Source organism: Cololabis saira, chromosome 3 (genome assembly GCF_033807715.1).
Source record: "Cololabis saira isolate AMF1-May2022 chromosome 3, fColSai1.1, whole genome shotgun sequence".
Classification (NCBI taxonomy): Eukaryota; Metazoa; Chordata; class Actinopteri; order Beloniformes; family Belonidae; genus Cololabis; species Cololabis saira.
In genome coordinates this window covers 20,208,069-20,221,248 of record NC_084589.1, presented here as the reverse complement: position 1 = coordinate 20,221,248, position 13,180 = coordinate 20,208,069, and the positions used below count along the sequence as shown (strand labels likewise).

The window sequence follows — 13,180 nt, the reverse complement described above, 5'->3', positions numbered from 1 at the left end:
ATATAAAGAATAAAAAAAAAGAAATAGTACTTTAATCTAACTTTTACAATTTAATTTAATAAAAAAAAATATATATATATATATATATATAGTCTTTCACTAATTTCTCTATTCCGGTATCTGTCTGAACTTTGGCAAGAGTTTGGCATGTATTTTAATGGTCAGATATCCATAGGGCAAGACTTGCAGAGGAATGCAGTTGCCTGCAGTGTGTTGTTTGACAGTTTGTCAAGTAACTGATAAGACTCAATACACAAGCTTGAACATGTGTGTGTATTTCAGTGTGTGTGTCTGTTCTATAAACAAAAGCACAGCTTTCTTCTGACCCTAATGTGTTTTCTCATAACTGCTGGACTCACCCTGGAGATGATCCTTCCATGGTTTAGCAACCAAAAAACGAAAAGAAAATCCAAATCTTCCTCTGTGATCTGCCTGGTTCATGATGTCTTGGCTGTTGATGCTCGGCGTGTCTTTTGCTCTGTTTACTTGCATGTCTGCATCTCCAGAAGTCTGCACCAACTCTCTCCTACCTGGTGCTAAAGGTAGGCCAAAGCATGTATTACATGAAATATATGTATATTTAAATATACACATATCAGCTGTTGTGGAGCCTCAGATATTTGTAGTGTTTATGTTGTTAGTTCAATGTATTTGTATTGGTATTTTTAGTTTTTTAAGGTTGTGTTCTGACATCATAAAGAAGGAATTGGAGCATTGACACTATTTGTGAGTGTAAAACCTTCTAGGGAGAAAACTATAGTCTGTTTAAGTGTCTACAGAGCTGATGATAAAGCCACCAAGCATTAAATATCCTGGAGTTTATGGTTTATTAGCTAACTGTCTGCTTACCCTTAGACTCTTGGAGGAAATGCCTCCCTGTGTGTGTTTTTCATTTTACAACAGTAGCTCGCTCCCCTGCTGATTCAGACAGACAGAGCTAATAAAATACAAAGTTGAGCTATGCGGTTGTTTTTTGGGTTTTTTTTGTTGTTTTTTTTTTCTAAAAAGTCCATAGTCCATAGTTCTGGCTCAAATGAAATCTTAAGAGGAGGTTTTCACCTAAAAACAAAACAAAAAAATACATTGTAAATGTAAAAGGGTTTTTGATCAAATTTTACAGTTTTTCACAGTAGAAATAAACATTTGCCCTCTAGTTTGAAAAAAGCTTAGACTGAGATACAAAGTCAAGTTTTGGCATGAACCTTTTACAAAGAGAGGTGGTTGTAACATCAGATATTCTTTCACAGTCTTTTTTTTGTACTGGCCAGAAAGTCCCATTGTGTCAGTGTGTATTTAGACAGCTGCCACAAGAGTGAACTGATTATTTTTACAAGACTCATCCAGATACTACAGACCGCAGTCAGTCTCTGAGTGCATATTTCAGTGGGCGTCAGGCGTACATTTTCTATGTTTCATACAACCCAAAACGTCTTTTTTTTCTTTACTTTAACCATTTTCAACAAACATACGGTACTTTTATTGCTTTTACTGGTACTCTGACTACATCATTTTTAAATAGATTAGCCAACATTGTGTATTATGAAAAGCTATTGGCGAATGTTGGTCAAAACACTTAAAACAAAACAAAATTTCGTTTTAAGAACAATTAGATGACGATGAACACTGGACAAGCTTTCCCTTCTCTAAATAATTATTTTTGCTTCTCCCATTTCTAAATGTGAAATTACTGTCAGATTAATCTTGACATAACGGATGTCAATTTCATGTGGCACCATGACCACATACACTCACGTTCAAAAAGTATTCAGACATAAATGTCTAAATGCTGTTGGGTCATGGCAAGTACTTTTGCACCCTTTGTTTCTGCATTTTGTAATAGTCTTTGTCCAATAAATAACTAAATTGTGTACAAAGGCATGTGCTGGTTATCAGATTTTGTATTTATCTGATTTTAAGACCCCCTAATGTGCAGCTGATCTTAATTGTTCCAATGGCTAAAACATTTGAATACAAAGATGCGATCCGCTACTGTCGATAGGGCTTCTTAGAAATGTTACGTGCTTAATTTAGTAGTTCACAAAATGAAGAAATGTCATAGCAGCAGAATCATATGAAAGTGGAGTTGGCGTACCTCAATGCTACAACTGCTTTCAGGTAAGCTAGCAGCAGAAAATTATTACTCTGGTTCTTTCTTTCCAAGCTTCAAACTTTACAATAGTTATCCTGAATAAGCCTCAACAGCTGGGAAAAAGATGACTGCTCTAATAGACATTCACAAAGTTTTTCATTATTTCATTATTCAGTGGGAAGGCCTGAAATGCTAATTGTTTGCTGCATTTACACAAAATTGTGCTACTTCATTAGCCCTGTCGTAACACTGGTACTTCCCAAATTTACATTTGTTTGGCAAAGGCTTTTTATTAAATTGTAATACGCCGAGTCAGTCCCATGATTCTAAACAAGCACAAATGATTCAGTCTTCCCATACAGTGACTTGCACCCAAATCCATAAGTGGACTTGTCCTGGAACTCATACACAGACACAATTCATCAGAGCCATGTCCTGTAGTTGCTCCTGGCCTGCTGATGTGTTGATAATGTATTGTCTTCCTAATGGTTTACTTGAAAAATGATTGCATAGCACTTCTTAAGCATGTCACTTAATGTTCTTTCCTTTCAATCTAGGAGACCAAGGTGAGACTGGAGAGGAGGGAGATCAGGGGAAACTGGGGAAGTATGGACCACCAGGACTTCCAGGTATGAACATAAGTAGGCTACACACCACGTATATAGAGAGAACAAAAACAAGCTGTCCTGGATATTTCATTGATCATAAATAGCTCCTAAATAGTTCTCTCCAAACTTTCTCTGCACTCCTCAATTTAGCATTTCAGTTTCACTTCAGTTCAAGATTTAGACATATACACCCAGGAAAATGTTGATTACGCCCTGGACAGGTTGCCATTCCATCGCAGGGTAACAGAAAAGTTTAGTAAACTTTTTGTTGCGGCTTTGCAGCAGTAATCCTTATTGAGATGTGTGAAATCAGCAGGTTCTATGCAGGATGTCATCAATATGTTTTAATTACATCGATCACTGCTAGAACACACCTGTTTCACTGCCAACTGATAGCTGGATGAGTTGTGTATTAGAAACCAAAATTCATCGTTTTGAATTAATTATCATCCATCCATTTATTTTCTATGCACGCTTCGATCTGTTCAGGGTCCCAACCCCAACCACCATAGGGCAAGACGAGTGATAGGTCACCAGTTTATCATGGAGTCGCACATAGATAAACAATCACATTTAATCCTTATCATCATTTATACTAACACGCATGTTTTAGGAATGTGTGAGTAATTTGGAATACTTGGATTACTACGTCAACTAAAGGAAGTTATTTATTTTCTCCCTCAAGCCTTATTCTTCATCAAGCAGCAGTTGAAATGCAGAGACTGTTTCTATCTTGAAATATCAGAACACGTTTTACTACAAAATAACTAATATCCTCTAGAAAATTCTTGAAAAAAAGTTCTTATTGTTTTAAGGAACTGTCTCAAAGATAGGTTCTCATTTTTTCACACCTTCTTTTCCTCAATAACACTCATGCTACCAAAATAGATTTTCCATGTTCATGTCCCATTTGACATAGTATGTGTTTTGAATATATGTAAATGTAACCCTGCACCACGCGTAAACATGACCCACACATTTTCATTCGCTGACATTTAACAAACGCTCTAGACAACTGAAGGGCATATGAGGAAAAGTCATGAATGGGCTTTTCTGCACTCCACATGTCAACATAAAGATAAAGGCTGTCTTCAAAGCTATTATTTTTGTTTTTGTTCCTGTTTTTTTTTTTTCTTACTGAAAGCTTTAAAGTCAGCCAGGATAGCTTAATGTAACGGTTGCATTTGCATTTGCCTTGTTCCCTTTCTGTCACGTCACTTTCTACATACCCCGACTGAAGACACCTCTAATCACACCTTTGGGCAAATGATGGGTGAGAGGCCCAGCCACACTTAAATACTGTAATCATGGCTATCCTTCCGTTGTTGCGCTTTTCACCTCGCTGAGAAAGCCTCCACCGTCTTAGGCTAACTAGGTGCTACTAACTAGCTGTGATTTTCCAAAAAACCCTAAAATAAATCCAGAATTAGTTTAACTGCTCTTGTTGGTGTAGGGCACTGCTCCCCAATTAGCATGTCTGCACGCAGACCGCTATATGTGAACTTTCTTCAGGTCTCAGCTTATGTTTCACTATGAGACATGCAGGCAAACAGACAGATACTGACCTCTTAATTGCTGCTGAAAAGGCCAGACAAGGCCCATTTCACCATGTGTTTTTTTCAAATGGGCTGGAAGAATAGTTTGCCAAGCAACCAGCCATATAATATGTCTGCACACACTCACGTGTACTCACGCTGACACATGCAGTCTGCAGTGTGCACACAAAGAATGAAAGCTTATGGACTCAAACTACAGATTTCCGTGCTTATAGAGCCACACTTTTACTGCACACATGTGCAAATCAATAACTTTACACGGTTCACATGTGCACATATTTTCACACAAACAGACACAACATTGCAGTTTCCCATGAAGCCTGTGTGGAACAAACAGCAAGACTGTTGTACTTTTTCAGCTTTTCAACTTTGGGGATATTATTTAACATTACAGCAAAGCCAGTCATTATGGTTTTTGTCTGTCTGTGTACTTACCGACAGGCATGAATCCGGATTTCTACAATGATTTTATAACTGTAATATGTCTGCAGCTCAACAAATTACGCATGTTTTCCCAGCCTTAATTTAAGGCAGCGTTATAGGAAACAGTTGTTACATTTTTGAATGTTAAAAGGGAGTGCATAAATGTTAATGCTTTGCCTGGCTGCAAAAACTATGTGCTTCTTCAAACTTATTAACAACAACAAACTTTAGTTCTTTGATCGCAGCTGTTCTGAAGGTTTTTGTATAACTTTATAATTAAAAAAACCTGAGGGGATGGCAAGCATGTGTAAAACTAACAATAACAATACAATGAAGCCCAATGCCTTTAGTTTATGTGAACCAGTGCTTTTTCTAATCCTCTGGTATGTTTTTTATAGAAAAAGCACAAGTCATATTTGCTCTTTGATGAAGAAAACAATATTTTAAATCATCCTAAAGAAAATATGAAAAAGATTTATCCTATGCTTGAAAGCATATATGATAACTCACAAGCTGTGACATAACTCTGTTATCATTAAATATATCTGTCAGAGAGTCAATAATGTTTACAGGATGTTCTTACATCACAAACCGAGATAAGCGTAGAATTATCCACCGTCCACATCTTTATCTCCATTTATGATCTCCATCAACACATTTAGATAATGCCGCATTTGCTGTAACTTAGAGAGTGGGAGAGTAGTAACTCTTGCGTTTCTGTTTTGCTGCTTACAGCAAATTACAGGTTTCTTAAAGAAAATAAATTATTATTATTAATAATAATCATACTTTCATCATATTTTTACAATACTCTTTTTTCTTGTTGGAAGTTGGGAATTACTGATTTACGATTTGTTACTGAATGGAACATTTGGAGCAGGAGGGAACCGCCATTAGATGAAATAAATCTATGTATTGGGAAATAAATTTGCTAAACAAGCAGACTATGGTCTTATAGCCTAACCTCATTCAAGGTTTTTAAGGTTACATTTCTGTCCGGTTTTAGCTTGTACGCCAGTGATGTAGTTCACTCCAACCACATAAAATTACTGCTTTGTATAGTATTATAAAGACTCTGCCGAGATAGGAGCTGAAATTTAGAGTTTAGATAAAAAAATAATAAATAAATACACACACAAATAAACACTCTATCTAGATTTTTCTGAGTGAGTCTGTAAAGCCTAGGTGCCTTGAAGTCACTGAAAATGTGGCTTTCATCTCCTTTATGCTCCAGCAGCTGGACAATCCGGTCGTTAAACCTGTTGGAGAAGTTGGCCTTTACAAAGAATGAGTGCAGTGATAGGAAGGACTGTTATCTAGATGTTTAGGTAGACCGTTTAACTGGCAAGCGTAAGCACTGCCAAAACAACATCAATCAGCTGTAGCGGACATGAAGTGAATAACAAAGAGACCAGCAGATTCAATTTCCTCATGTATCACAAAACAAACACCTATAATCACCTCTCACAATCAGTTCTCAGGTTAGTATTGTCAAAACATTTACTCTGTGAGAGTGCTTCTGTGGCATTCTCCTAAAAAATTCCACAAAAATTGCATACAGATAATATTAAAATATGTCCAAAGACTAAAGCTTTTTGGACCTAATACAATCCATAAGACCTCGTACTTTCCGCCAACACTTCTCGCAAATCACCAAGTAGAAAATCAACATGAGCACGTGGGAAATGGGAAATAGTTGTGAATAGCTGACTTGCATGTGTGTGTGTGTGTGTGTGTGTGTGTGTGTGTGTGTGTGTGTGTGTGTGTGTGTGTGTGTGTGTGTGTGTGTGTGTGTGTGTGTTTGCCAAATCTCAAACAGCAGTGGGCTTCTACAATACGTCACTTAGCATTTGAAATGGCATCAATTTTGAGCTGAATAGTTTCCTGAGGAAACACTTGGTGAAGGTCTGGCAGAAAGCTTCTGTCTGCTCTGCAGTTTTCCCACACACACACGCACACATATGAACACAAATGCGCACGGTCTCTGTCTGATTTTCTACATCCTACACTTTCATCGCGGCATGAAAAATCCCATGCTGTCAGTATGTCAGCGTCTTTCATGATGATCTAAGCCATTTCCAGTAAGCAGAAATTAATTCATTACAGTCACTGTGATGACAATAATAGTTTGGAGCCTGTAAATATAATAGAATAACAATTGTAGATGGTAGTCTAACAGTAAATAAATACACACATCTAACAAAATACTTTCAATTGGCAGACATCAAGTTTGTATCTTTTCTTTTTATTTTAATCTCCAATTTATCTGCATGAAAAATGTATAATCTCACACTAAAGTCACATTATGACAAGCTGAATAAATTACCTAAGAGTAAGGGATCCTTCAAGTTTGTCAGGTGGTTTTGTGGGAAGTTCCTAAAGTCACAACATGGCATGTGCCTCTTCTCTTAGTGTCACTTCAATTTCTTAACCTCATCTTAAATATCTCTCACTCTTCCTTCTTTTTCTCTTTCAGGCATACTGGGCGAGCCAGGCCTTAATGGAAATGTGGGACAAACAGGAAAGATGGGCCCCATTGGAGAGAAAGGTGGGAGGAAAGTCATTTTAAGCTACAGTAAAAAATGTATAAATGTGTCTGTTTTGATTTTATATCCTTCTTTTCCCCTTAATGGTCTCCTAGATGCCTTTTGAAATGTGTCTTGATCTTGAAACGTTTCTTTTAAAAGATGGGATCAATTAATAAATAATGTTTAAAATCTTTACCCACAAGTTTATTCTTCTTTTCCTCCAGCAAACTTTTAAATAGTAGCTGCGAGTTTTATAAACAACTTTAATGACTTCAGATTGCCATAAAAAGAAATTACACTCTCATGAAACAATACTGAGTTTGGACGGCTGCTCCATTCATCCAATGGGAAATTCTGCACAAACAAGAAAATGCTTTAAGACATGCAACTAAATGGTTCAGAGCTAAAGATAGTTTCCTTAAAAGGTGCACCATTCTCTTCAGAGTTTTGTGGGTTTATAGTTATCACATCCAATTAAATCAAGATACATAATTCTCCAGTATGATGTCATGTAGTTGCTTTCCCCAGAGTGTTTTTGTTTCTGCTTTTATGGGGATTCATGTACCCCTGCCTTTTCAAAAAGGCACTTCTCAGTATTCATTATGTTTAACACGCTACCAGGAATGCGGCTGTGCATCAGCCACACAGACAAGAAGTGAGGTAACAACTCTGGACTTTCTTTGATCTCGCAAGGCCGGAGCCCATGAAGTACTCTGGTTAAAATAAAAAATGTTTTCTGGACAATACCAACTACAGAATGATTACAAAAGAAAATGCACCTGCTCTTTTGTAGAGTCTCTGCACAGCCTCATTTATCACGAGTTGAATTTCAACATCTGCTTTAGCTTAATGGTGTTTATTCACAAAACATGCAGGATCATTATGATACGTGAGGGAACTGCTACCCCTCTGCTGTATATTTCATTTGTCTGTCTGCTTTTTCTCAGACTATCTAAAACGTACATTTAGTCAGGGCACAAGGACAACAACCGGAAGTTACAGACTGTAAAACTGTGTGTATGTATTCAGTTTATAACCAACTAACTGTAGGAATAGTTCATGCAGTCAGCTGTCCTGTTTAGTCCAAGAGGTGGTACATGCCAGTTTATTATTACGTTCAACTTGTCATATTTTCTGCCGGAGGCTTGAATTGTGGATTGCTGTTAATTTTTTTATCAATATCTATTCTATCAATATGTAATAAAATCTTGCTGAGGCTGCTGAAGTACAGTCTGTCACTTTCCCGGTTGTTCCTCATAGAAAACTAGGTCATTGTGTTTACTGCAGACCACTTCCCCAAAGTTTGCAACTGCCAGCTGGGTTAATTTCCACTGTAAAACTTAAGTGTAAGTGAATATCTTTTGCAATACAGTTTAGACTACAGTCCAACTTAGAATCAAACAGTTTGCCTACTTCTCAAATTGACCCAAAATAAGCATAGAGAACATTACATAATCGTGTTGGCATGTTGACGTCTATTAGAAACAATTAATTCAACTGACGTTGTTCACTAAACTTGAGGAACTCTTTGAGGCTGTGCAGACATAATTGTCATGTATGATACAGCCATCTGTTGGTACAATATTGTAACTGCATCATGTACACATAACCTGAACTTAATACAGGTTATACAGCGGTGCGCAAAAGCCTTTGGCACCCTCAGCCATGTTTTATCAACGTTTGAATGACAACCATGTATCCTTAAAGTATGTTTAGCATACAAACAGAAAATCTAGGAACATGCCTCTCTTAAGCCCAAGTAGGATAGAATCCTACTTAACAATGCAAACATCTGAATGGGCGTCTCCTTAAATCTGCGATTGGTCATAGAGCTCTCTCTAAACACTGAGATGTGATTGAAGAGTAAAAAAGACCAAAAACAAAAATAAAAGTGTATTTAAAATGTGTTGTGAATTTAAAGGGGACCTATTATGGAATCTAATACCTATTTTAAACAGGCCTTGAATGTCTTAAAACCAAGCTTTTTATTTATTTTTTTGCTAAATAAATTAGAAATTCAGCATCTGAGCCATGTCTTTATCATCCCAGTCTCTAACCTCATTCTCTATGCAGGATTCTGAGGCGGGGATGATAATGAGGCACTGTGCTGATTGGCTGCCTGAATGACGCGTAAAAAATGGCGGAAGCTCCGGCCGGCGGAGTTGTTGTTGTTGTTCCGGCCAGAGTTAGTTGTGGGCGTGGTTTCACGCATCGCTCCCATCGTTACATAACGACGGGAACAGAATCTGAACGGCTCGTAGAAGTCACATGACACTGGGTGGCTCATCCGGGCGGCTGTACAGACACTGCAGAATTTGGTTGCTTTCCTCCTTCTCTGAGTTGGCAGGCTGAGGGGAGACCACTTTTTAAATGTTAAAGCAAGAGAAAACATGTTTTTCATAAAAGGTCCCCTTTAAACTAAAGACATTTGTGTTTGGTAGATTATTTCTTTGTTGTGGCAATGCTTCTTGGTAATTAATCTTATATCATTAGAAAACCTGTTTATTTCCCTTTTAAATGGTGCCACATTTGTAAAGATCATACATTTATGGGATGAGCAGGGCTGAGTCTGTGGGTTGCGTCCATGAAAGATTTGCCAAATCTTCTCAAACAGGAGCCTCAGTAGCATGTGGAAGAGCGATACACAGTCACAACCATCTGGCACCTGCTCCTCATGCTGGTCACCAGCCTGGTCACACAGCCCGGTTCATTAGAAACTACCTCCAGAATTTGGGAATGGAGAGGATGACATGGCCTGCCAGCAGTCCAGACTTCAACCCCATTGAACATTGTGGGATCAGCTATAGCCGTGCGTGCTAGAGTTAGTTACCAACACAACCACCTTAGCTGACTTGCGACGAACGATGGTTGAAGAACGATGCCATCCCACAGCAGTGTGTGACCAGGCTGGTGACCAAAATTCCTTATGTTTTAAGTTAAGTTAATATATACAGAGGCGATTCTAGGGTCTGTTGGGGCCCTAGGCAAAAATTTCTAGGGGGCCCCTCAAACCAGCGTTCATCACCGTTATGTTATAATAAACTGACACCAACGAAAACTTTATGAAATTTATATTTATTTACACACTGCTAATTTACACACACGACACTGTGTAGTTTTTTTTTGTTTTTTTTTTACACTGCGTACAGGTGGATGGCCGTGATCATGGGAATGACAACATGGGGCCCCTTAAGGGAGGTTTCTTACTGGCTACTGAGATGTCATTGATAATTGCCTTATGTTTGTTTAAGGAGGAGGATGTGGTCATTGCGGTTACCACATTTTGAGATCTGTACAGTAAAAACAGCCTTCAATACTTTTTTAGTCCTCAAAACCCCTGATAGGAAACACTTTTGTAATAAAAGTAATTATTAAAAAAAAAAAAAAAAAAAAAAAAAAAAACATTTTTTTTTTTTTTGGGGCCTCATGGGCCCCCCAACAACTCGGGGCCCCAAGCAGTTGCCTGCCTTGCCTGTTCACAAGCTGCACCCCTGAATATATATGTGGGTTAAATGGAAGACTATTTGTGAGTTTATGTTTCCATAGGTGATGAAGGCCATAAAGGTTTGGATGGACCTGCTGGTTTAAAAGGGAATCCAGGTGAGAAAATTTCAAATAAGAAAAATGTAAGTTAAACATACTTCTGCATGCATTTGAACTGCTATGCAGAGTTGAATAAACTACGTTTGGATAAATCACCATAATAAAGAAAAAACTACTTGTTGTGGGGAAAGGTAATCTAGACATTCTTGGAAGGACTCCCTAGTGCAATAACACTAACAGAAAATCATTACCTATTGTCCGGATGTCTTCATCCATTTAGAGATACAGTAGTTTAACCAAGTTCATGATTATGCAGCAGAACAATTTCACTGAATATCAGATGAGTACTGCTAACCCCTTATTTCCTTCAATAGGCACAACATGCGACTGTGGCAGATACAGGAAGGTACTTGGACAGCTGGATGTCAATGTAGGCAAGCTCAAGAACACTGTCAAGTTTCTGAAGAACGGTTAGTCCTCATCGGTTTTTAAAAGCATTACTTTCAGTGATGGCTTGAGAGTCAAATGTCCGAAAACCAGAAATGGAAATAATCCACAGATTTGAAGCGTGTTTGTGCCTGTTCACAGTTCCAGTCAGTGACAGTCAAATCTATCAATAGTGAAAGCAATATTGTGACAGGAATAAAGAAAAATCAGGCTCCTAGACCAAGCCTGATTTAACAGTAAGACTTTTCCCATGCAGTTGTCTTGGACTTGAGGGAGACAGAGGAGAAGTACTACCTGCTTGTAAAGGACTCCAAGAGATTCAGAGAGGCTTCGATGAACTGCAGGCTAAGAGGAGGAACCCTGGCCATGCCAAAAACCAACAACACCAACCGTCTCATGGCAGACTACGTCAGTCAGGCAGGACTGACAAGGGTTTACGTGGGAGTGCATGCCCAAAGCAAGGACATGGTAAGAGCTTATAACCTTAAGAGTTCAGTGGCAATGCTGCTGCCAGTAAACGTGACATTTTTTAATGCTGATGTGATAGATGAATTAAAGAGTGGAGAAATATTTTCACTATCAATTATATTTGTTTTGTTAACAGACGGGAACAAGCATTTATATGTATGCAGACTCCACCCCTGTGGGGGGGTTTGCAGCCTGGAGCCAGGACGAGAATGAATATTCCAGGTCGTCTCCTGGCAGAAACAGCAGCTGCGTGGAGCTGCTCAGCACTGGGACATGGGGCCATGTGGAGTGTGAGGCCACCATGTTTTTCATCTGTGAGTTCCCAAAGAGCAGGAGAAGAGGAGGAGGAAGAAGAGGGATGCCTGCCTGAGCATGATAAATATTCCAGACAAGACCAAAAATATAAATAACTTCATCAGAAATGTAGCTTCTTCGCAGATGTAGTCAGTGGTCATAAAATGTACCACCAGTCTGAGCAGTATATGAAAACTATTCTTATCAAAGAAAGCTTTTGGGAACATTACCTACGACATTGGCTCCTAGACAGCAGAGGTATGAGTTATAAAGCTCAAAGCATTTTGAGATTCCTCTTGAAAAATTAACAGTCACATACAGTACTTATTTAAGTTCTTGGAAATATCAAGACTGACTCAACAATTCACAGCACAATATACATTTGACTCCTAGTGTAATACATTATGGTGATTTTTTTTTCCCCCTGTCTATTTTAAAAATTGTGTATTTGAACAGTTTAGCTTTTACATTCTAATCTCTTAAGGCTAAATGTTTTGAATTGAATTTTTATAGTTACCTTTTATTGCACAGAAGTTCAAGTACAGTAACCATAAAAGGAGTAAATGAGTTAGAATGCATGTGTCTTCCTCTAACAGATTCACCTGTGTATCCAAACATCCATTACAGGTTAAACACATCAACTGTTCAGATTCACAGGCTTTAAGACTATCTCCGTATTTGGCAAAATGCATCAGCTACTGGACTGGTCATCAGTCCACTGCAGAGCTATCACAGAAAGAGACAGTTACGTACCCCCACACTTACAAACAGTAAAGAATCAACACTGAAACTGAACAATATCTTCAAACATAGGGGAAAACGAAGCAGTAAAACCTAATAAAACATTGTCCTATATGTTAAGTTTAACTCTGTTGTTGTAGTTGTTCTCTCCCTTGAGATGGCATGTCCAGAATTATGAATCTCTCTCACTCTCTCTCTCTCTTTCTTATGTGATTATTTCACTTTTTTTTCAACATGTATTAAAGCCTGGGATGTTGGCCAATAATTTTCTTCATGGATTTCCAGAATTTCTTACTCTGTTTCAGAGATCTTCCATTCACAATCATCAAATCCAAGCCTATCATGAAGATCCTGAGACATCTTAGAACCAAGATCTCAAAGCAGAAAAGCATATAAAATGTTTAAAATGTTTACATACACTCACTGGCCACATTGTTAGGTTCACCTGGTATACCTTATAAAGTGGTGAATGTATACTCACTA

General features: G+C 38.1%; 1 protein-coding gene across 1 annotated transcript; it reads left to right on the top strand.

The window, feature by feature from the left end:
- Positions 1 to 359: 359 nt before the first annotated feature.
- Positions 360 to 12,952, top strand: colec10 (collectin sub-family member 10 (C-type lectin)). Its single transcript, XM_061718281.1, has 7 exons — positions 360 to 542; positions 2,647 to 2,718; positions 7,153 to 7,224; positions 10,751 to 10,804; positions 11,122 to 11,217; positions 11,451 to 11,662; positions 11,799 to 12,952. The coding sequence occupies exons 1-7, from the start codon at positions 440 to 442 to the stop codon at positions 12,030 to 12,032; spliced, it is 843 nt and encodes a 280-aa protein (XP_061574265.1). The 5' UTR covers positions 360 to 439; the 3' UTR covers positions 12,033 to 12,952.
- The last annotated feature ends 228 nt before the right edge of the window (positions 12,953 to 13,180 follow it).